Source organism: Vicia villosa, linkage group LG1 (genome assembly GCF_029867415.1).
Source record: "Vicia villosa cultivar HV-30 ecotype Madison, WI linkage group LG1, Vvil1.0, whole genome shotgun sequence".
NCBI classification, from domain to species: Eukaryota; Viridiplantae; Streptophyta; class Magnoliopsida; order Fabales; family Fabaceae; genus Vicia; species Vicia villosa.
Genome location: NC_081180.1, coordinates 15,697,602 through 15,721,671, shown reverse-complemented (window position 1 = coordinate 15,721,671; position 24,070 = coordinate 15,697,602). Strand labels below are relative to the sequence as shown.

The 24,070-nt window shown below is 33.8% G+C and overlaps 2 protein-coding genes across 3 annotated transcripts; both read left to right on the top strand.

The window, feature by feature from the left end:
• The first annotated feature begins 1,448 nt into the window (after positions 1-1,448).
• LOC131629515 (THO complex subunit 6-like) lies at positions 1,449-7,437 on the top strand. Of its 2 annotated transcripts, none has more exons than XM_058900304.1 (13): positions 1,449-1,771; positions 1,881-1,912; positions 2,012-2,107; positions 2,593-2,669; positions 3,555-3,600; positions 4,046-4,106; positions 4,194-4,247; positions 4,361-4,441; positions 5,308-5,347; positions 5,502-5,614; positions 5,746-5,856; positions 6,800-6,916; positions 7,058-7,437. In XM_058900304.1, exons 1-13 carry the CDS (start codon positions 1,559-1,561, stop codon positions 7,145-7,147), a joined length of 1,131 nt encoding a protein of 376 aa, XP_058756287.1. In that variant the 5' UTR covers positions 1,449-1,558; the 3' UTR covers positions 7,148-7,437. The 2 variants fall into 2 exon arrangements, with proteins under 2 accessions (XP_058756287.1, XP_058756284.1); XM_058900301.1 differs by having other exon boundaries at positions 2,593-2,675.
• Positions 7,438-17,976: 10,539 nt separating this feature from the next.
• LOC131629506 (eukaryotic initiation factor 4A-15-like) lies at positions 17,977-21,149 on the top strand. Its single transcript, XM_058900292.1, has 5 exons — positions 17,977-18,155; positions 18,370-18,439; positions 19,120-19,226; positions 19,703-20,133; positions 20,239-21,149. Exons 2-5 carry the CDS (start codon positions 18,372-18,374, stop codon positions 20,872-20,874), a joined length of 1,242 nt encoding a protein of 413 aa, XP_058756275.1. The 5' UTR covers positions 17,977-18,155; positions 18,370-18,371; the 3' UTR covers positions 20,875-21,149.
• Positions 21,150-24,070: the final 2,921 nt, after the last annotated feature.

Here is a 24,070-nt window from a genome sequence, read left to right as displayed (position 1 = left end):
GCACGGTAGCAAGAAGTTATGTTACTATTTATTTATTTTTACATAAAAAATATTAGCAACATCAAGTTCTTTTGCTTTTTTATTTATTATTGATGCAAGATGAATTTTGATTTTTTTTTAGAAAATAAAGATGCAAATATATGCGTTTTAAAAAATACAGAAAAAAAACAAAATACTAGTGTCATAGTTTTGATCAAAAAGTATAGAAATTTTCTTAAGATTCGATCTCCGTGAATATCCGTGGGGATCTGTGGGGATGGGGATGGAGGGAAATATTCCCCCGTGGCGGAGATTGGGGATGGGGATGGGGACTAAATTTGGGAGCGGGGCGGAGAGTGGAGAAGCATCCTCCGAACAATATCTGCCCCGTTGACATCCTTAGGTCATGCACACACGTTATATATGGGTGTCATATTCTAGAGCGATTTTCTTACAAGCATATATTCGTGTGTATTATTATTGATTTTTTAAAATATATATTACACCCTCACTCTTTTTATGGTGACTCGATTTTTATAATTTTTTTGCAATAATCTAAATCAAATATTTTATTATTTCTTTTTTTATTCCATAATTATTTCCACCAATTTTTAAAATTGCCACAACAATGCAATATTTTTGCTTTTAATGTTTACAATTTTATTTTAATCCATTCAACATTTTTAGAGTTGTATTATAAATTTATGTAATATTTAATTTATTTTTTTATTTTAAAAATACTCCTGTGTAATCACTTAATACTAAATATTTTATATATTATATAATTATTCTTAACAAAGACAATTTATTAAATAAAAATGAAAAAAATGAGAATATATAATCTAATTCATTAAAAAACTAGCAAAAATTATAATTATTTATAAAATTTAAAATAAAATAATATATATATATATATATATATATATATTTTAAAACTTTAACTTACCATTCGATTGATAATTATTTTTTTAATGTTAACTCTAGAATTCTCAAAGAGTACTAAATTTTAGTGATACTAAGAAGAATTTGTTTATTTGAGTTCATTTCAAGTATAAGTTTTATGAAATTGTTTTGAAGAAAAAATAAAATTAGTTTATGTTATTTTTTATAATTTATTTAAATTTGTGTTACAAAATTTTCAAAATGATATATAAAAATAAATAAATTCTTAGATAGCGGTGATAAATAATCGAATACGAGATACTTTTGTACAAATTAATTTAAAATTTAAATTTATTTCAAAATAAAATAATTATAAAAAATAAATGTCAATATTTAATTGAATAAAGATACCGATATTCAATTAAGTTTTAGGGTATCCAAATATTTACCTAAAAATTTGTTTATTTTACTTTTTACTTTAAAAATAATTTATAATTAAATATTAATATTAATTATAATAAAGATTTGTACTCGTTAATCAATTGTTTAATCTACATATATTTAATTAACCATTTGAGTTGAATTAGATTGATGAAAATATTTGTGTACAATTTTGTTTCCCGCATAGCTTGTGTCATTGTGTGACAAAACGCAGATAGGTTGAAGAAAGAAAAGCGAAGTGAGAGCGAGGGTTACAATGTTGGGTGACGCCACGAACTGGAACGAAGACTTGTACAGAGAAACCGTATTAAAGGAAAGAGAAATTCAAACCCAAACCGTTTTCAGAACTGCTTGGTCCCCCTCTCAATCTCAAACCCCTAATCTCAACTCTCTCATCGTCGCCTCCAGCGACGGTTCCATCGCCTCTTACTCCATCGCTTCCACCATCTCTGCTTCCAAGCTCAAAAATGTTCGTATCCTTTACGCTAAACACCGCTTCCATTGCATTTCACTATTTCTTTTGTTTATTAGATGAAACTAGAAATTCTCATTTCGTTGATTTTGTGTTTGACTTGCAGCCATTTGGTTTAATCAATGCTGATACGGATAGGTATGTTTGAGTTTAGGATTGACAATTGATTTTATTGCTTCAGATTGTTAGTAGTGTTATTATTATTAGGGTTTAACTGTGTTTTTACTTGCAATGTAGTTTATTGGCTGAGCCAGATTGCTTTTTTCAAGCGCATGGGGGATCTGCATATGATGTCAAGTTCTATGGTGATGATGATAATGCAATTTTGATGAGGTTCGAACTAGTACTGCATTCTTATTATGCTAGTTCTAGACTATAATACCTATCAAGGTTTTAAATAATGGTCCGGTAAAGGCTTTCGCGATTTTGATTGTTGTCATACTGATTGCGGTTGTCGTGGTTTGATATTAACCATAATTTCTTTTTTTTTCTTCTTTTTCATCATAAAAACGATGAATAACGGTATGGTATCTGTATCGACACCTTTTGATATTGTGTTTTGTCGCGGTCGTTTTAGCGGTAACGGACCGTTTTTAAAACCTTGATACCTATCTTTTTCAACTTTGCCATTATTTTGTATTATGATTCTGCTATTCGAAATTTGAGTCTACTACTTTTGAAGCTTTTTTTTGTTTACCGAGTCACGTTTTCCAATGATGTGTGTTTAGTATTATGATTTTGGAGGAGTTGTTTGTGTGTTTAGTATTATGTTAAGTTTACCATTTGGCCCCTCTTCTGACAGTAGCTTTACCTCACAGTTGTGGTGATGATGGCCGGGTTCGAGGATGGAGATGGAAGGAACTTACAAGCTCTAAATATGATATTACTTCAGAAGGTCGTAGTATGTTACAGTTGTGATAGAAATTAAAATTAGCTCATTCATTTTAATCTCTTTTATTTCTTTGATGTCTGAAGTTACATGCATCTATTATTTTCTTACCCTGGCTATTTCATGAAGACTGTATATGTTTGTGATGCCACACCTATGAATCTTAGCTCATGGAGTTCAAATCAATATTTTATTTTAACTTTCAAGTGTTTCTTTTTTGAAATGAGAATGACACTTGGATTTATTCTTTTCCTTAGTATGACTAAATCTAGTAATTGCAATTTTAATTATTCAATATCAAATTGCAATGGGTCAATAAGAATTGAGTATTGTTTCTTTGAAATTATAGAGTAAAGATGGAAAAGGTAGAAGAGAGAAATACAACTCGAGTGCTATCATGAAAAAGCATTGATATTGGTAGTATGATATAAAACACTGACCTATTACTCCTACTTATACCAACATTTTAGGTCAAGTACTTGTTACTACAATTAGTACATAGCACAAACCAATAACACACCATACACTATAAGATTTGTAAAAGGATAACTCAATAAGAATCCTATCATATTACTGTTGAGTTCCATCTCATATTCATTTTCTTTATAAGTTGACATCAACATAGTTAATATGATGCAGCAAGACTTTTGACTTATTCCCAATATAAGTACTAAGCTTCAACTAAATTTCTCTGGTTTTCTAAGGCCTTCCATGATATTCTTTATCCTCTCCCATACACTCCCTGATTGAATGTGTATTTGATTTGATTAAGGACGAGTTGCAATGTCCATATTCACTTATGTCTTCTATGTCAACATATACTTTCTTGTTTTTACTTTTTGGTTGATAAATTGTTCAAGGTCTTAGATATGCTATCCCTTAATGTTTCAGGAAATAATATCAAGCCCGTCCTTGATGTGGTAAATCCTCAACACAAGTGAGTGTTTAGAGAATGAATGTATTCTTCCGCTTCATTGGCTAGTTATTATTTATAATTAACTGAAGTAGGGGATGGTGTTTCCTTCTTGACTTCTGAGTTATTTGTTCTCTTTTCCTGTATACTATTTGAGTATATTCTTCTACATCCGGGTTCTTCATCTGGTATTATTATTGATTGCTCCTAACAAAATAATTCAAAGTGATTTATGCTAATAAACTTGGATAGTTGAAACTATTGTTTATCTTGTATGATTTTACAATGTCAGATTTCTTTTGCTATTTGCCTAACTAGAGACCTGTTGGAGAAAGGGATTATTCAAACTATCTGAGCATGTGCAGAAAGTTTCTAACTTATTATATAGTATCAGACTATCAGTTCCATTGTTCCCCTATTTGTGGTTTTCTGATTAACCTTGATATGCCCGCTTACTGTCGTCTTTCAGAGGTCCTTGGGGTTCACTTTCACCTCTCCCTGAGAATAATGCTATTGCTGTTAATACTCAGGTTTTACTTTTTTCTTTGTCACAATATTTATCTTTCTTGTTATTTTGTGATTGAGGTAGTATCTTTATTGTTTTTACTTAACTGTAGGCAGGATCTGTTTTTGCTGCGTCTGGTGATTCTTGTGCGTATTGTTGGGATGTGGTATGTGTTTAGCTAGGGTGAACTTAATTTAAGTGTATTAAGTTTCTTGGGATAACTTGATTTATAGTTGCATCTCTGTTCATGCGCTGGTCTAACGAGTTTAATGTTTCTAGGAAACTGGTAAATTAAAAACAGTATTCAAGGGTCACTCTGATTACTTGCATTGTATTGTTGCTCGCAACTCATCCAATCAGGTTTTGGTCCTTAACCTTATAAACTCTGTCCTTTTTTGACTTGATGGTTATTGAAAATTGTTAAGCCAGAGGGGAAGAAAGCAACCTGCTTTACTAGCTTTTACAGCTATACCAAATAAAAAATTATAATAACGCATTAAACAAAAAACGCAGAACTAAAACAACAAGACTAATGGAAACATCTTTAGATATCTAACTTCAGTGACAAATTTAATACTTCACACTTTTTGTATATAAGCTACTACAGGAATGTTTGCTTTTGATTTTTATATGTTGTTTAAATTTCTCCACACGTGTTTTGTTTGTAGACATAAGCAATAGAATGTCACACAGACCATTTTGTGTGCAATTGAGATGAAAATAATGGATATAAGAGGAAAAGAAGTGGTCCTATTAGATAATAACAGTATTAAAAAAATAAGGAGAATGTAGATATAACATGGAGTTCAATTATTTAAAGTGAAATTTATAATTATTTTTCAAAATAATAATGCTCTATATGTGTTGTTTTCTTTATTAGTTTTAGAGTTATATGTAAATTCTTTTTTAACCTATAAGAGATCTAAACAGGGCATTAAAAAAGGTTACCTTATACAAGGTTATCGAGGGGGATAAAAGAAAAAGGGGGAAAATATATACTGTTGAACTTAAAGCCGCCAAAGACCTCTTGTACTTGTTACCGAAATAGTTATTCAACAAAAAAGGGTTAAAACTTTACCCAAGTAATAGAATTTTAATTCCACTGTTCTTATGGTGCTAGAGATGCATAGGATGAAGTTTTCTTATAGTAATCTTACTTATTGTCTTCTCACACAAAATGTGTTGCCCGAGATTTTAACTTGGTTCCTTTTTTGAACGATATTCAGATCATTACAGGTTCAGAGGACGGGACAACACGAATTTGGGGTATTAATTTTCTTACATATATATTTTTTACAGCACTTATTAAAGCATAACAAACTATATTACTTATACTGTTTTTTGGTGTAAATAAACAGGTTTCTTAAACACTCTCGTTAATCTTTATTTATTACTTATATTATTGTGTCTTACTTTCTAGATTGCAAAACTGGAAAGTGTATCCAAGTGATTGATCCAGCAAAACATTTGAAGTTAAAAGGACCCATGTCATGGGTTGGCTCTGTTGCTTTAGATGCAAGTGAAAGCTGGTTGGTAAGGGAATATCTATATCTATGATTTTGCAATATACTTATTGCTCCCCTGGTATTTCGGGTTTACATGTGCCAATCTGGTGTTTTGTTAGTTCTGTGATTAGTTATGGCACCATTTTCACCATTCTACAGGCATGCGGTAGTGGACGTAATATATCACTTTGGAACCTTCCTGCCTCAGAGTGCACATTAAAATTTTCCACTCAAGCTTCTGTACAAGACATGTTATTTGACAATAATCAAGTTAGTTGGCTATCTCTCTTATCTCAGTTGTTTTCAACATTGTCATAATGTTAGATCATCGTAGCTTCAGGACTCACGAGAAAGACATAAAAGAAAAGTTACTAATATAATATCATATGCATAACAATATTATCAATATCATCTACGAACATCTGCACTATCATTAACCTTAAAATAAAGCCTTTTATGTACATTATTGGGGAGCTCCCCCTCTCCTTTTATCTCTTCTTTTTCCAGGTTCATGAGTGGTGTAATAATATCTATATAGGCGGCGGCGCTACTAGTTCTTTGAATTTTAGAATATTTTCACCTACGCTTTGAATGAGTTTGTGTTCTCCAAGATTGATTATATTTGACTTTATTTTTGTACATATGCGGAAATACTAATTGCGCCAATTCTAATTATAATCTTTCATATGAACAAGACTACTAGTTACTCGTATGAAGTGATATTTTTTAAAATAGTGAAAGATTGTTAAAATATTACAAATTAATGAGAATTGTTCCCAGTTCCGACTAAAAATTTATGGATCCGATACTGACATGTATGATAACGTTGTCAAAACTTAATATTAACTTCGAAAAGCAAGAATAGGTGTACCAGAAAAAGATTAAGTTTCTCTTGGATGATGATTCTGTATCTTCATGTTTCCGAACCCTTGATTTTTTTATTATTGGCTTTTGTGTTTTTCTGGTCCAAATTGGCTTGTGCATTTTCCTCCTCTCGAGTGAGAATTGTTAATATCTACTCATTATAAATACTTCAAAATTTCAAGTATCATGTTAATATCTACTCATTATAAATACTTCAAAATTTCAAGTATCATCCTTTTATGTCGTTAGAATTGTTAATCTCTACTCATTAGATGTTCTTATAATATATGCATTGGTGTCACTGTTATTGTAGATATCTTATTACCTATTGTTAATTTTTGCATTTCAGATTCTGACAGTTGGCGCGGATCCTATACTTAATCGCTTTGACATGAACGGTGAAATCGTTTCACAAATACCATGTGCTTCTCCATCAGCTTTTTCTATCTCTTTACATCCAGCAGGGGTATGTTTTGTTTCAACATTATTTCCTATTAAATGGGGTTAGAACATTTATTTAGGTTACTAACTATTCAGCTCAAGCTTTTTACATGGCTCCTACTGTCTGCTTTCTCTTATTTATTTGGTCTATTCCGGATTATTTCAGGTTATTGCGGTTGGAGGTTACGGATGTCTTGTGGATGTTATCTCGCAATTTGGCAGCCACATGTGCACATTTCGTTGCCAATGTGTTTAGAAAATGTTGCAATGCGCAATATAGTCTGAATTTCGAAGCTTGGAGCCCAGAGCCAAAACAACAAAATGGCTTCTAACTCAATGAATATCAAAGATTACATGGATTTACAACAAATTGCCGGTAGATACGTAGTTATTTCCTCAGGGCACATTTAAAGTGTATCTAATCCAAAGGCTGGCCAGGGTAATTTTTTTTATGAGGGAACCAAATACAGTATGTCTTAATTGTAATATACTGTATATGAATTTGAATATCTAATGAGGAGTATTGTATAAATATTGTTCTATAAATACTTTTGGGTAACCATAGCTATCATCATGTTTTGATTTTTTTTTCTCTTCATTCCTATCTGAACTATAGTTTTTCTAAAATCCACTATATCTCTTTATTATAAAATCATTTTGCAATGGAAAAAAAAATAATAAACAATATTTTTTTTCGTATTTTCAAAAAAATATTTCTAAATGTAAATAGTAGATCTATTCCCATGCGAAGGATTAATCATATTTTTGAAGTGATAAATCCCCAAAATATCTAATGATATTCATGCCAATTGGAAACGGGTTGAGGTAAAAAGATAAGTAATTTTTGTTGGATTATAATTGCTACTTGGAATGATATAATTACATAAATTTAGCGTCAATATCTATTGAATTGTAAAAAGCTCATCCAAATGTTTATAAACTAATAAAATCTCTTACATTTTGATTCATATCTCATATTTTGATACAGGTGCTATTCATCTTGTGTTGAATGCAATATCAAAGAATGCCATTTTTCAACCCCATCTTAATCTTAATTCAAAAATCCTAGTTCACAAGGTCTAACTCATTTTAAAAATGTTGATATTTTTAAATTGTGCATCTTGTTTTGGATTCTAACTCAAAACCTGTGTATAAATTTTTAGTGATTTTTGTCATTTAGTCTATAATTAGAAAAAACTCAGCTGTTTGTGTAGAGAAAGAGTTACAATCACATATGTTTCCTCTGATCAATGTTCACGATGCATGAAGTAGGAGAAGATAAGTTCCCAAACTAAGCCAAGCCGGTAGTAGTAATGTTTCTCTCTAAATAATGACTTGAGATCCAATTTAAAGAAAAAAACTAGTTAAAAACACGTGCATGTACCTGTATTTAAGGTATTGATCACAATGATTAAAATCAATAATTTAAGCATTTAATATTTAAGTTTAAACATCTAAATTAAATACTAACACATACTTTAACTTGAATTCCTTATTTTAATTCTTATATTGTGAAATACTAATCATTTTAAATCTTATATTCTCATTTAATTTTTTTTTAATTCTATATTTAAAATGATTTTTTTTAATTGTTTATTGCATCCAATGTCAAAATAATATAATACTTTGATTTCTCTGATCCCTAAGCATGCTGCTGCAAAGAGTATCAAGGAGTATAGACCTATATCCTGTTGTACTACAGTCTATAAAATTAGGTGATGGCTAGGAGAATGAGTGAAGTCCTCCCAAGTATTATTAGTAAGAATCAGGCAGCCTTTGTCCCGGGGCAGGATATTCACGACCATATTCTTTTGGCTTATGAGTTGGTTAAGGGGTATAATAGGAAAGGTGATTTGCCAAGGTGTATGCTTCAAATGGATATCCAAAAAGCTTATGATTCTGTGGATTGGTAGGTTTTGAAAAAAATCATGGCCGAAGTAGGGTTTCCCAGGAGGTTTATTGACTGGACTATGTTAGCCGTGACAACTGTAAGCTATTAATTCAATATCAATGGGAGTATATCTCATAGCATGAAGTCACCAAAATGACTGAGGTAAGGTGATCCCATATCAACTCTTCTATTTGTGGTGGTAATGGAATACTTGCACAGGAAGCTTGTTGAGTTGAAAATGATCCCTAATTTTAAGTTCCATAGCAAATGTGAAAAAGTAGGGCTTATTGATATGAGTTTTGCTGATGACTTACTATTGTTCTCTAGAGGTGATGAACATTCTGTGCAGCTTATGATGAAGAGGTTCTGTGACTTCTCTTAGTCAACTGGTTTGGTGGTGAATCCTGCCAAATGTAAGGTTTTTCGTGAAGGTATGGATAAATCTCAAGAGAATATCATAAGTGATATTACATGTTTTGGCATAGGTAAACTGCTTGTACAGTACCTTGGGGTTCCCTTGGAGAGTAAGAAGTTGCCAGGCAATCAATGTATCCAATTAGTAGAGAAAATAGGCAAAAGAATTGGGCACTAGTCTGCACAGTTGCTAAGTTATTCTGGCATGATTCAATTGATTAACAGTGTGATCTTTAGCACTGCTAATTACTGGCTACAGTGTATCCCTCTTCCTAAAGGGATCACTAAGAGACTGTAAAATATGTGCAGGATTTTCTTATGGACAATAAAAGAAGAGAAATCCAGAAGGGCCCCTCTTGCTTGGAGCAAGATTTGTGAGCCAAAGAAGCAAGGTGGGCTGAATGTGTGTGACTTGGAAAAATGGAATAAGGCTTGTGTCAACAAATTGTTATGGGACCTGTGTAGGAAAAATGATAGCTTGTGGGTGAGGTGGTTTCACAGTTACTATATCAAACATGAGCAGACCATGACTGTGAAGATTAAATCCAGTTGCTCTTGGATTCTGAAGACTATTCTTAAGCAAAGAGAGGAGGTTGAAGGCATGCAGATCTAGCAGGATACTTTGATTGCAAGGACTTTCTGCAAGAAAAAGTTTTATCATGGTTTCCTTAGAAATGCTCAAATGGTGCCTTGGAGAAAGGTATTGTATGATAATGAAGCACGGACAAGAGCGATTTTCATCACGTGGTTTGCTTGCCATGGTCGGCTAGCAACAAAAGATCGGTTAATGCGGTTTGGTATCCTGGATAATGATAGATGTATGATGTGTGCAGGTATTGAAACTTTGAACCACTTATTATTTGAATGCAGGGAAATGCATGATATATGGAAGGAAGTTTTAATGTGGATACAGATGAATCATACTCCTCAAAGATGAGACCAAGAGCTGAATTGGATCACTCACAAGAGTAAGAGTAAGAGTTGGAAAACCAAGCTATTAAAGACTGTTTTTGCAGAAATAGTGTATACTTGTTGGCTATATAGAAATGAGATGATGTATAATGATGATGATAGGCATAAGGACAGGAAAAGAAGTATACATAGTGAGATCATAGATACCATAGTACACAGGATGTGGAGAAAACCAAACCTTAGAGGAAGGATTGCTCCTTTCCTTCTATGAGTTGGTTTTTTAGGACTGTTTAGTAGTTGTTTGTTGGACCCTATGGGTCGCTTTGTACATAACTGTTTTTGGAATTATATATAATTTCTTATTATTTCCAAAAAAAATTACTTTTTTTGGAAAAATTTTAATTTTATTTTAAATTATAATAAAATAAGAAAAAAATAATAGAATAAAATATAACAGTTAGTAAAAAAAGAGAAGTTAAGAATTTTATACCAATGATTTCATATGTTTCGGAGGCAAATGATGAACTAAAATCATTTTTATATTCATTTTACTAAAAAAGATTTAGAACGACAATAATGAAGTAGAGGAGTACTAAGAACACTCTCTTTTTAATACTCACTCCAATAGTTACTCTCTTATCATAAGAAACACACGTGGATCCCTTGTTTTAGAAATAAATCCCATATAAAGTAGTATGATTTACATGTATTTCAACCAATAAAGAGAGTGTTGAAAAAAGAGTATTGCTAACATTCCTCGTCATATTAATGGATTATCAATAACTCTTATGGTTAAATGTAATCTAACTATTTCAAGTATTAAATTGTTTTTAGCTAAACATTAGGTGACTATTTGTATCATCAGATACAAATAGTTAAATTCACCCATTGGTAAATTGAACAATAAATTCTTTCCATAACAGCATATGCAAGTAAATAAAGTTATAAATTAGAAAACTGGAAATATCTTATGTATCAGGTATGCAAGTAACTGAAGTTAATAATTGTTTTTGTTATGTTTAGCTATTAGCCATGGATGCTAGCAATTTATGAGTTGGATGCTTCTCGAGAATGTTATTTTTATTGGATAAAAGACTCCAAACATAAGAAGTTTGAGACTTTCGCTCCATAAATTCACACTTCCCCTTCCAAGTATTTCTCTCCTTGGAAGGATTATCCATGGCCGAAACATCGCCTTGACTAACAGCGACAAGTGAAAATAAAAAATCCTCCTAGAAAGTGTAGAAGGTAGTCTTAGATAAGAGTTTCATCTTGTCTGCCTCAGGAAGATTTTGGAGATAGAACAGATCCTCCTCGGACATGGTAGCAGCGGCCTCCTCAGAAGCGTGGGGGATCCAGTCAAGTAATATAGTAGGCAATTTAAGAAGATGGAATGGTTGATCTTAAAGCAGTGCCCCTAGAAAGACGAGCCCATTTCAGAAAATCTTCATTTAAAAGAGGACTTTGGTCCTGATCCAGATCTCTATTCTTTGGGATAGTAGAGGCCCGAGGATGATCCTACACAATCATAGCAAGAGCTAAGAGAATAAGATTATCAACTATAAAGGCAGCTGAAATAGCATCAGCAATAAAGGGCACAGTGAAAGTCTTGGGAGGAGGAATAACAGCCCAAGTCGGGGGACCAGGGTTGACACTTTTAGAAGTATAAATGGTGTATACTTCTATAAAAGTCCATTTTATTTGTAAGTACAAGCACACATGTTTAAAAAAACCAAGGACTTCATCCCCACTAAAGATCTCTTCCCTTTTTGCGTGACCAACCATACTCACAATGACACGGGTGTCAATAAATTTCTTCTTTTGATAGAAAGACAAAACTTTGCTAGAGCTAAACCTTTCTTCATAGTTGAGTCCCTAGTATCGAGACTCTAGATCCCTCATCATTATAACTTCTTTAGCAATAATGGAATCCAGTTGGATGTTATACATATAAGGCTCAGGATAAAAATGAGACAAAACCCAATATTTTAAAAACCTACCCTTACCAGAGCGAGAAGATTCGACAGGACTAGAGCATAAGGAAAAATGAGCCTTCTGAGTGTGGCGCCTCACCAACATGAAGTTCCCTAAAAACCGCCTTTCTCCTAAGTGAGAAGGTTGAACAAGGGAATATGCTGACGAAGCTCAATAAGCCTATGATCTCAAATATTATTTTGGGAAGTGTGTATAACTCATAACAAATTGAAAAACAACCGAGGAGAAGGTTTCCAAGACCTATACTCGGTCCAAAGTTGGAACTTCTTAATACAAGTCAAGGAACCCGACTTACGTTGAGAAGGGGCATCCTCTAGGTGCTTCAACACCTCCACCTCAAATTCAGATAGAAGAATCAACCACATATTTACCCTGCTAAATAGACATTCATAAAAGGGGACTAAACACCCATCAAAGGTGATGCATATCCTTTTTTCTAGATCTATCGCATGGACCAGTCGATCAGAAGGATGGGTCGGTCGAGATGTTAGTCGCACTTAAGGTCACGAGAGTACTTAAAACAGAGAAGGTCCCCACTATCTTGGAATCCACCAACTGTATCTACTCACATGGAATGACTTCATTAACGTAACCTCTTTTAGGGATAGTTCATTGACCTTTAAGGTTTCGAAGGGTTTAAGCCAACAAAGTCTGTCCGATTGAGCCTTACACTCCATATGGTCCTTGATGTTGGCATCATTGGAATCTTGATTGTAGGCTTTTACACTAAGCCGGAACATAGTAATTAGCACCCTCCCTTTTTAGAATGACAACCTACATTTCCAGAGTCAACAAAGTAGGCGAAGTTGAAGCTCATGCAACTTGAGATGAAATGGGCATGAAAACGACTACATGATTACTTTCTACATTGTCATTAGAGAAGAAATCATTGAAAGAAGAATCGTTGGAAAATTATCCTCCATTAGGAGGGCCTCCAAAGAGCCTACCAGAATCAAATCATCAGTTATAGGTAATGACCCCGGGCTGATATATTAGTGATCAAATGGGAAGGATTAGGAGTAGAGGACACTTCCACCCTAACTAAGGAAGATTCATCATTCCTAGAATTTCTAGACAAACTAAAGGGACTAACACTCATATTGAGAAAGATAAAGGAAATTTGGAAGTTGTGGAAAAGTTTAAGGTGAAAAGAGTACCTCATAAAGTAGAACATGACGTGAAAAGCGGAATTCAAGTGGGATAATGAAAGCCTTGTTAAGGAAATGTCAACCACTTTAGAGAGTACTCTTAAAGAAGGAGGAAATGCGCTCACAAATAGAAACTAATACTCGAAGATAGCTTAAAGTTCTTTCAACACTCGAAAACCCTTATATATATTCAAAGGAAATTAACTTACCACATTAGCTAAGTGGGAAGTTACAAGATGACGAATGGATTTCTCCCAAGGAATGTAAAAAACTCAAGTATATTAAGAGGAAATGTCATACCCTAAGCTAAGTACCTCATGCCACATGTAGAGGAAAATCGTAAAAATGTTTCAATGATCAAAAAGAATTTAATGCACCTTTTCCCCACTACTTTTGCAACTGATCCTCTTCCACGTCTCTCTCAGAGCAAACACCATAGATAGAAGCCGACCACGACTGCAAAGACTTACTCGACTAATTTACGTCTGGCAAGCCTTGGGGGCAATGATTATGGGCCGACCAAAAATCCCAAAAAACGAAGGCCAATCCCAATACAAATCCATTCAAAATGATCCAACGTAGAAAGTCATGACACATGATATTCAATATACACTTTTTGATCTCATTTTTTACTACACTCATCTTGAATTCTGAACTGACTTGAATGTTGAAGTGTTAATCTTATAGGTCTATCCCGCGTCGCTGCATCGGAGATGAACACCACAGATTCAAGATTTTTCACCATCGATGCACACCAAGTATGGTTCTAGAATAGAACAATTACTGATTCATAAGTAGTCAATGACTAAAATTTATATGAATATCAAGTTTTTTGTGGATGACTTAAAAAAATCTTTTTTTTTGTATATAAGAAAAACCATGTTTCTAACTATATGAGAGATAGAAATGATCATTTTTAAAAAGAAAATATTTGTGAGCTCATACGAGATAATTGTGAGATTTTTAGTTTTGAAAGTTGTAGCAACCTGCCCTAAAAAATATAGATTTAGAGTCGCCACCTATTCTGAAGGGCGAATAGGAAACCCTACGCAGTATAGAGATCAGGGTAAGATACTATATTCAGGTCGAGGGAAGGTGTTAGGCACCCTCAACCCTTTCCTAAAGGCTAATATTTCAAAGATAAGGGTTTCATGGCAAGGTTTATAAAGAAGGGTAACAGACAGAATTAAATTATATTGAATGATTAGAATTTGAAGGAAGGGGACTCGCCTTGGTTATCCAAGTGCCTACGTATCTCCTTAAGGAGAATCAGAGTCAACATAGTTCGGGCACAGGGTTGTACGCCTTAGAATTGAATTTGATATGGTTGAAAGTTGTCTGAAGGCTTTTTGAATGGCCTGTCGTAGTTTTGAATAAGGATGAAGATCCGTAGTTTGATTTGAAGTGTTTTGAATGTTTTTTAGATTTGGGCGTACAACCCTGATTTTAATTTGTTACCGTTAGTTGCAATAATCAATAGGTTTGATTACCATGACTAACAGATTAAAGGGAGGATTGCTAACCACTATAATCGATAGATTCGATTATCACGAATAGCAAATATGCGTATTTTAATTATCGTTACTCCTCATAATCGATAGTTTCGATTACAAATAATAACAAATTTGGTAAAGGGAAAATGCTAATCATCGTAACCAATAGCTTTGGTTAAAACCATTTAGCAAAATGAGTTTATTTGAATTATATTATTTTAATTAATTAAACAATTAATTGATTATTATCCACCGCGATCAATTTATTTAATCGAAGCGAATAAAATTCTAAATTGTTTGTCTAAATACCTAGGCTAATGGGATGGGGCAAACTCTAATATATGATAACCTTTGTAGGGTTCTTTTATGATTTAATATTAATTAAAACTAATTAAATCAATTAAGTCGAATAATCGACATAATCGAATAATCGAGGGAATAAATTATAATCCTAAATCCTAATTTAATTTAAAAAGAAAATAAGTTATATACATATTAACACATCTATATTTAAATAATTATGTAAATAATATGTGGATAAAATAAAATAAAAAATAAGAGGAAACCTGGGGCGAGATCCCATGCAGCGGCGTTTGAGAGTGTATGGTAGGACTGCATCTTTGAAGGCGTTGGATCATGCTGAAGCACGCATCCGATGGCCAGAGAGGAGGGAGTATCGTAGACGTGCGTTGGTTGTAGGCACCGGATCCGTGAGCAAGTTTTAGCAAAGCGAATTTAAATAAAATTGCAACACCCAGGGATGTTAGGTAGTGAGACTCCCCCCTTTTCCAACGCAACCAGCTTCACATGCTGTTATTGGATCGAAGCATATATTACATAACCTTTAAGATCACGTTACAAAATTAAAGAACAAATCCAGCCCTGTTGCTGTTCTTCTTCTTCGTGACTTTCTGGAAAAACATAAGCAGACCCTTACAAACTGTCCGCTGCAAATAAACGTGAAGTCCCATATGCGTAACAAAAATAAATTTCGAGGCCATGGATAAACTCCTCTCCCCACGCCGAATTCATTAGTAGTAATCTTGTTGGTCAATTTTGTCTATATCAACGATCCCCTTTTTAAGCTATAAGCAACCTAACAATGGTGGTTTATCATATTGGCACCAAAAATCAAATCAAACGCATCAGCCACGTTCCACACATTACCATGAACCAAAATATATAACCAAAACCGATTAATCATGCGCGAAGAACCGGGAATGAATCTGAAATATTTAAGGGCAAACCGTGGCCCTGGGGCGTGATTCTTGAAGCCTCAGGATCTGCGAATGAATGAAATAGCTTCGTAGAAGTTCCAGAGTCGCGTTTGGATCCTTAAAACACCTTGAATCGCCCTCCAATATTGCATTCAGTTTTCAAATTTTTTCAGTTCTCTAGGCTCGGCTATGGTTCTCAGCGGCAAAAAAAAAACCTCCTCTTTTGATCCCATTCACTTGTATACTTATAGTAGATCCAATTTAGGTCAACAAAACTTGTATAAATCTTTATGGAATCAAAGATTAAATGTGATTTGGGCTCAAATTCGGAATGAAGATTTGGAAAGATTTTTGTAAAGGTTTTGGAGATTTGATATCAAATATGCTGTCTCGGATTTGAATCCGTTATTGTTCCTATGAATGAGGACTAACAAAAAATAAAAAAACTAAATAATAGTAATAAAAAACTCTAATATTTAAATAACGTGACACCTAAACTTTTTAATAAATTTTTTTTTTTATTTTTTTTTTAGAAAGATAATAAGATTAATCTATACTAAAATTAAAAATTAATATATACCAAACAAAAGCAATAACAAGTAATTGAGAAGGAGGTGGGGTTTGAACTCAGGACCTTGTGTTTGTATTCTTTCCACATGCTCTCTTACCAATTGTGCTATCTCAATTATTCGAAATAGATTAGAAACTAAAACATATGAAGAGTGACAAACTTTGGGGTACGACAATGTGAGTTCAAATTCTTGCCCCAACTTGAGTGTAGTAACCAAATGAATTACCTTTGCAACAGGGAAAGCCGAAATTACAAGAATCTCTTGATCTCATGCCTTAGAAGCTCAATGAAATGAATGATTATGAATGTTATGACTTAGTGGAATATGCAAATGAATGTGAAACAAAAGCCAATCAGGATTAGAAACATGAGGGCAAATTTTGGGGTATGACAAAAGTCAATTTAAAAACTAAAACTTGTTTGACAAAAATGGGGTTTAGTTGATATTCTAAGAACAATTTTCACAAAAATTGAAAACTTAGAATATAGATTTTAAAATTCCTACTTTGGTTTGAAAACTAAGACACCATCACTAGTTGGCGTAGACCATTGCTTCAAGCACCAATCTGACCACCCCTTAAAAATCACCGATCGCACTATCATTAACTACCACTATAATCATCATCAACCACCACTACAATTATTATTATTATCCATTTTGACCACTAATTTATCTCTTAATCACTACTATTGACCACCACTCTGATCACTTTAAAGCATTACTCTAACCCTAATGGCCATCACCACTCCTAATTACTCCTCTAGCCACCATTTATCATCACTCCGACATGTTATATCGACAACCACCATATTTCATCTCTATTATTAAAATTACTACTATTAATAAGTATATTATATGTTTGTAATATTTTAATTATTTTATAAATTTAACAATATAAATTGTTTGAATTAAGATATGTTTATCATAAATATTTTTAAAGTAAAATTTTCTTTTTATTCATTACTCTAAATTAAAAGTAACTTTAATTTTTAAAATATTAAAAGAGAAATGAGTCTCAATATTAAAAGTTTATTGATATTATAAAATGAGATTTATTTTCTTAGAATACAAAATGAGATTTAATTTAAAACCAATATATTATGTTGAAATAACATACACCATTACAATTTAAAACGGAAACAAGAATTTAAAACAGTTGAATCATAATCCAAATCCTTCATTAATTTAACAAGTTTAATCTCTATTAACATTGCTAAGTTAATGATATATATTTTTTAAGAGAACAATTTTAAAATAAAATAAAAAACAAAATTTGATTGTTATTGATAGTATTGATATCATTGGAGAGTGAGAAAGACAGACACGAGTAAAAATCTCTTTGATCCAAAGCCGGGAAGTGAAAAGGCACAGAATCTATAAAGTGATTCGAGGAGTTTGTTTGACCAATTAGCGTTGACTGAGTGTAGTGTAAAGAAGGGTAAATTAGTAATCACCGAAAATTGCATCATCTTGGAACCCTTACTTACCTTACCCTGCTTTTCAATTTTCTATCTTTTTAAACTCTCACTCAACTCCGCCGCGTAGATCCGGGGAGTTTTTGGGAAACCCTAACTCCGTTCAACTAACGCCGTCACAATTTTCTTCACCTCCAAATCATCAAGGTACTCTCTCTTTTCTCTCAATCCTCTTTCATTTTTCCCTTTTACCAGCAACCATAGAATAGCTTATTTCACTTTTTTGTTTGGTTTGAAGGATTTTTAGGGTTAGAAATCTCATTTTGCTATTTTTGATAAACTGTATTAAGTTGTAGGTTAGGTTAGTTTTGTTTGTGCTGGATTTGTTGATAAACTGTATTTGTTGCTGTTTGTCTTGTAGCTATGGCTGGACTTGCACCTGAGGGGTCACAATTTGATGCTGGGAAGTTTGATGCCAGAATGAATGACTTGTAAGAAACTTTTTTTTTCATACTTGGTAGTTAGTTGGTCTTAATGTGAGGATTATATGTTTGTTTGGATTTTTTTTACAAATGCTGCCGTTATTGCTGAGATTGTTGTCCATGATTGTATTCTCTTGGGTTTTGTTTGGGAGTTTGGAGGGGAAGGGAGGAGAGGCTTTTGGGAAAAAAGAAAGAGCTTTGTAAAAAGGAAAGAATTGAGTGAAAAGAATCGAGGGATTTAGGTGGAGAGGGTTTTGGTAGATTTGTTTTTATTCCAGACCCAAAAATGTTCTAATTTTGGGAACGAAAAAGTTGTATTAGAGGAGGGGTTTGGAGGATTTTGGGAGATTTGTTTTTATTCAAAAACCAAAATTTCCCTAATTTATTTGCTTTTATTCAAAAACCAAAATTTCCCTAATTTGGGGAACTAAAAAATTGTATTGGAAGGGTTTTGCATAGTTATCAATCCTACCATGCTCACGCTACCCACTAAACTTTTTTATCATTCCAAACAAAATTATTCTTTTAAAAAATGTTAAAGATTTCCCTATATTTTTTAAAAAAATATTTTTTTCGAAACCCTCCCTTTCCATCCCCTCCAAACATAGCCTTAGAATATATGCGGGTTTGCTTTCATCGCAATGTATTAATAAGTGTATGCTTTGTTTTTTATGTTTTTTTTCTTTCAGAATGGCTGGTGATGGAAATGAGTTCTACACTATTTCTGACGAGGTTTGTGATAGTTTTGATGCTATGGGCTTGCAAGAGAATCTCCTCAGGGGCATTTACGCTTATGGTAAGCTTAATGTTCTTTTTAGTATATTTTTCTTCTGTTTTTTGCCCTATTTTTAATGCCAGTAATATTATTAATCCCTACTATTGCTGTTGGTTGGGATTTATTGTTCTACCTTGGAACTCTTAATAATTCCAAATGTATAGCGGCAGCCTAGCACTACAGATGTTGTATAATGCGTGTTGTCAATTTGGGATCACTTAAAATAGCGGTTTCCACAAATTCAATCATGCTACAATGTTATCACTACAGCCGATAACCATACTCTGTACTAAACACCACACCACATAGTAATAGCTATCTGTTCAAATTATGCACTGATATACCGCTTTAGCTGCTATTCGACACCACTTTATTGTTTATCATATCATCCTGTGTTAATACTATTGTCTTTGCTACTACTTTCATTCTGTGGTCTTTGCTACTGTATTTCTATATGGTGGATTGAAATTTTTTAACTAGTACAACTTCTGCTGTAGGTTTTGAAAAGCCATCTGCCATTCAGCAAAGGGGAATTGTTCCCTTCTGCAAGGGACATGACGTTATTCAACAGGCTCAGTCTGGAACTGGAAAGACGGCAACTTTCTGCTCCGGTGTTCTACAGCAACTTGACTACAGTGTGACCCAGTGCCAGGCCTTGGTTTTGGCCCCAACTCGTGAGCTTGCTCAGCAGATTGAGAAGGTTATGCGGGCTCTTGGAGACTATCTAGGTGTTAAGGTGCATGCTTGTGTGGGAGGTACAAGTGTTCGTGAAGATCAACGCATTCTATCAAGTGGTGTCCATGTTGTGGTTGGTACTCCTGGTCGAGTGTTTGATATGCTGCGCAGACAGTCTCTTCACCCGGATTACATCAAGATGTTTGTGTTGGATGAGGCTGATGAAATGCTCTCTAGAGGTTTCAAAGATCAGGTACTATTTTATTACATCGTTTTGTTTAATTTAGTCTGTTCCGTTTTCTTATAGGGTTTGGCCTATGTACAACTACTCTAACCTCCTTGGTTTTATTGTTATCAGATCTACGATATATTTCAGCTGCTCCCAGGTAAGATTCAAGTAGGAGTTTTCTCTGCTACAATGCCTCCTGAGGCACTTGAAATCACAAGGAAGTTTATGAACAAACCTGTGAGGATTCTTGTGAAGCGTGACGAGCTCACCTTGGAGGGTATTAAGCAGTTTTATGTCAATGTTGAGAAAGAGGAATGGAAGCTGGACACACTCTGTGATCTTTACGAGACATTAGCAATCACTCAGAGTGTCATCTTTGTTAACACCAGAAGGAAAGTTGATTGGTTAACTGACAAGATGCGAAGCCGAGACCATACAGTCTCTGCTACTCACGGAGACATGGATCAGAATACCAGGGACATCATTATGCGTGAATTCCGTTCCGGGTCTTCTCGTGTTTTGATAACCACCGATCTCTTGGCCCGTGGTATTGATGTCCAACAAGTGTCTCTGGTTATCAATTTTGATCTCCCTACACAGCCTGAGAACTATCTCCATCGTATTGGTCGTAGTGGAAGGTTTGGTAGAAAAGGTGTTGCCATTAACTTTGTCAATAAGGAAGACGAATCAATGCTGCAAGATATCCAGAAGTTTTACAATGTGTTAGTTGAGGAGCTGCCATCCAATGTCGCTGAGCTCCTCTGATGAGATTTTGCCCGCCATATTAGACGCAAATTAGTACCTTTGGTGGTAATTGTTATGGTGATGTTTACCCTCCCACCCTGACTTTTTGGTTTTATTTCTGCTTTTGAACTTTATTTGTTTGATAGTCTTGGTAATTTAAGTTGCATGGTCGGGTAAGTACTTTGTGTAATTCTATTAGTGTTGGACACTCTTGCATATTTCTAGAAGGCAAATTTTCTAGTGTGTACGTTTTAACATCACTTAAGCTTTAAATACATTGATGTGGTTTAATTGAAGTATGTAAACTCAAGTTGAGATTTATACGCTTTTATCTAAACCATTTTATTCTCTTGCTTTAAATTAAAGTATTGACACAGAATGGTGTGATAATTTGGTAGAATTTATAATCTTATTTTAAATTGAATATTTTCAAGTGGAAATCATTTGGACTTTATTTGGATATTTTTAAACCTATAAAATAGAGTGGAATGTAGCTGAATGAACTTTTTATTTGTTGATTATAAATCTTTCATTCCAAAGGTGTTTGGGTTGAGATGTGTACTTCGTATAAGAAACTTCTTTCATCCGACATTTTACTCATGTGATATAAAGAAATTATCTCAAGGAAAAATAACACAATACTTGACGCAACGGGCAAGCAATTAAAGCTCCGTAGTAGTAATAGTAAGTAATCCTTTATAAGATAAGATTAAAATAAAAATAATCATTTGAAAGTGTGGGCGTGGTTGTGTACACCTAAGGCACATCAAAGGGCAAAGGACTCCTCTTTTCATTAGTTGGGTATTTATGACGAATTTGTCCATAAGATTTTAGTTTTTTATCGCTTGATAACATGACTTGACCGAGTAAAATCTATCTTTAGTGTCTCCGTGTGAGGAAGTTCAAACTACCTCACCAATATTGTCTGCTTCCACTCCAACATTTGTTTATTCCACTTCAACATTGTTTGATTTCATACCAGCATTGTCACCTATGACTCCAACATTAGCATCATTTCAACATTAGCATCATTCAATCCAGCATTGTCACCTTCCACCTAAATATTAGCATCCTTCAATCCAACATTGTCACCTTCCACACCAACATTAGCATCATTCAATCCAGCATCACTTTCTTCGAAAACAACATTCACACTATTCAATCCAGCATTGTCACCTTCCATCCCAACATTACCATCATTTACTGCAACATTGTCACCTCCATCCCTAACATTAGCACTATTCAACTTATCCAAGTGTCATCATGCAGCTTGTTAAGCAACTCTTCTACCTCATCTACAATCTTATCAGGCGCCTCATCAACATTATCCACAGGACCATCAAAATAATAAGGTCGAGACAAATTGTGTTTAATGTAGATATCAACACTTTGGCGTATCTTGTAGAAGTCTGCAATTTTTAGAGCACCTTTGTCATCAACTAGGGCATTCATCCCAAGTTGTGGGTCGTTGTAATACATTTCCTCTACATTGTCACGATAACCTAACTTTTTTAATACACCAACTAACTCAAAATAACTTCATTTATCAACATCTACAAATTGTGTTTAATGTAGATATCAACACTTTGGCGTATCTTGTAGAAGTCTGCAATTTTTAGAGCACCTTTGTCATCAACTAGGGCATTCATCCCAAGTTGTGGGTCATTGTAATACATTTCCTCAACATTGTCACGATAACCTAACTTTTTTAATACACCAACTAACTCAAAATAACTCCATTTATCAACATCTACAGTCAATTGAGCTACCAAGCCTCCTTCATACACTCTAAGTTCAGGATCAATGAATGCCCCATTATGGTTAATTGTGAGCTTTAGAAATTCGTCCATTAACTCTATGCAAGTAGTAATCGTCACCTAACACAATACCAAACAAACATTCAAAGCTCTAAATATACCAAAACCCTAAATCTACACAAAGCCCTAAATGTACCAAAGACCTAAATCTACACAAAGCCGTAATCTAATTACGAAAACATGTATATAATACTTACCTGGAATCTAAACTTGGTCTTCAGCCGTCCATACAACCGCAGGTTAAGGCCTTCGCAAGCACCTTTCTTCGAAATCGCCTTTGCTTTCGCTTCAACAACCGTCTCTTCGTGTTCGTGTATGAGACTTTAGAAAATGTAGTTTTCTTCGTTTCGTTGTGCCTAAGATTGTCTCATCTGTTCATTTCATTTTCCATTTGGACTTCACATATCCACCTCAGCAAGTCAACTGCCACCTGAAACCTGTTTTTGGAATTTTACTAACGGTTCATCAACGAAAGGACTAACATGGTCACTTTTAGTAAATTAAAGGACCAAAGTGAACCAGAGGGTATATTTAAGGGGCCAAAATAGGTATTTTTCCTATTATATATATATATATATATATATATATATATATATATATATATATATATATATATATATATATGGTAAAAGCAGTTCATTAAGTGAAAAACGGAGAAACATGGTGATGGCTAATAGGGGAACCACCAAACTAAGTCATAGAGCCTCCTGAATAGGCAATGCCAACAAGTTCACGAGCCTCTAGGTTTACATCACGACTAATAAAACGAACAACAACAGAATTTAAACTAGACATAAGACTTAAACAATCTCCAACAATGGGACAATTGCCGCCAACACATAGTGACCTTGAATGCAATCCGCTACCGTTAGAGCATCAATCCTTATCTGAATGTTGTCCCAATTGAGTTCTTTGGCTATCTCCAAGCACCATTTGACCCCCAATGTTTCTGCAACATAAGGATCCATTGACATAGCTGTCTTCTTGCAAGCACGCATGATGTATCACCCTTTCTATCTTTAACGATACAACCCCAAACTGTTTACCCATCAGACAAGCACCTTACATCAGAACCATCATGGTCTTCAATATAGGGAACCTTGGTAATAAGATTGTAATCCTCGATCACAGAAACTGCACCCTTTGCAACTTCCAATGACATGCATATTTTCCTGTCTGAAATTGGTTAAAAAATTTTTTTACCATATTTTATTTACTTTTATCATATTTTGTTAAATTTGAAGAATTTCAGAGTAATTTTTTTTTTAAAACTGTAAATTTTTTGAAATGTAATTATATATAGAGTATATTTGAGATATTTAAAAAATTATAGTGGAAGAAGGTACAGCTCGGACTCGGAGTGTCTAGTAAAAAACTCTTTTAAGAACGATCTTTTATTT

Bases quoted from the DNA above. Each gene is read 5' to 3' on its own strand.
- LOC131629515 (XM_058900301.1), top strand. From the start codon at position 1,559: ATGTTGGGTGACGCCACGAACTGGAACGAAGACTTGTACAGAGAAACC. The intron at 2,676-3,554 runs GTATGTTACAGT...TTAATGTTTCAG, and splicing joins TATTACTTCAGAAGGTCGTA to GAAATAATATCAAGCCCGTC. The intron at 5,615-5,745 runs GTAAGGGAATAT...ACCATTCTACAG, and splicing joins ATGCAAGTGAAAGCTGGTTG to GCATGCGGTAGTGGACGTAA.
- LOC131629506 (XM_058900292.1), top strand. From the start codon at position 18,372: ATGGCTGGACTTGCACCTGAGGGGTCACAATTTGATGCTGGGAAGTTT. The intron at 19,227-19,702 runs GTAAGCTTAATG...CTTCTGCTGTAG, and splicing joins CAGGGGCATTTACGCTTATG to GTTTTGAAAAGCCATCTGCC. The intron at 20,134-20,238 runs GTACTATTTTAT...TATTGTTATCAG, and splicing joins CTAGAGGTTTCAAAGATCAG to ATCTACGATATATTTCAGCT.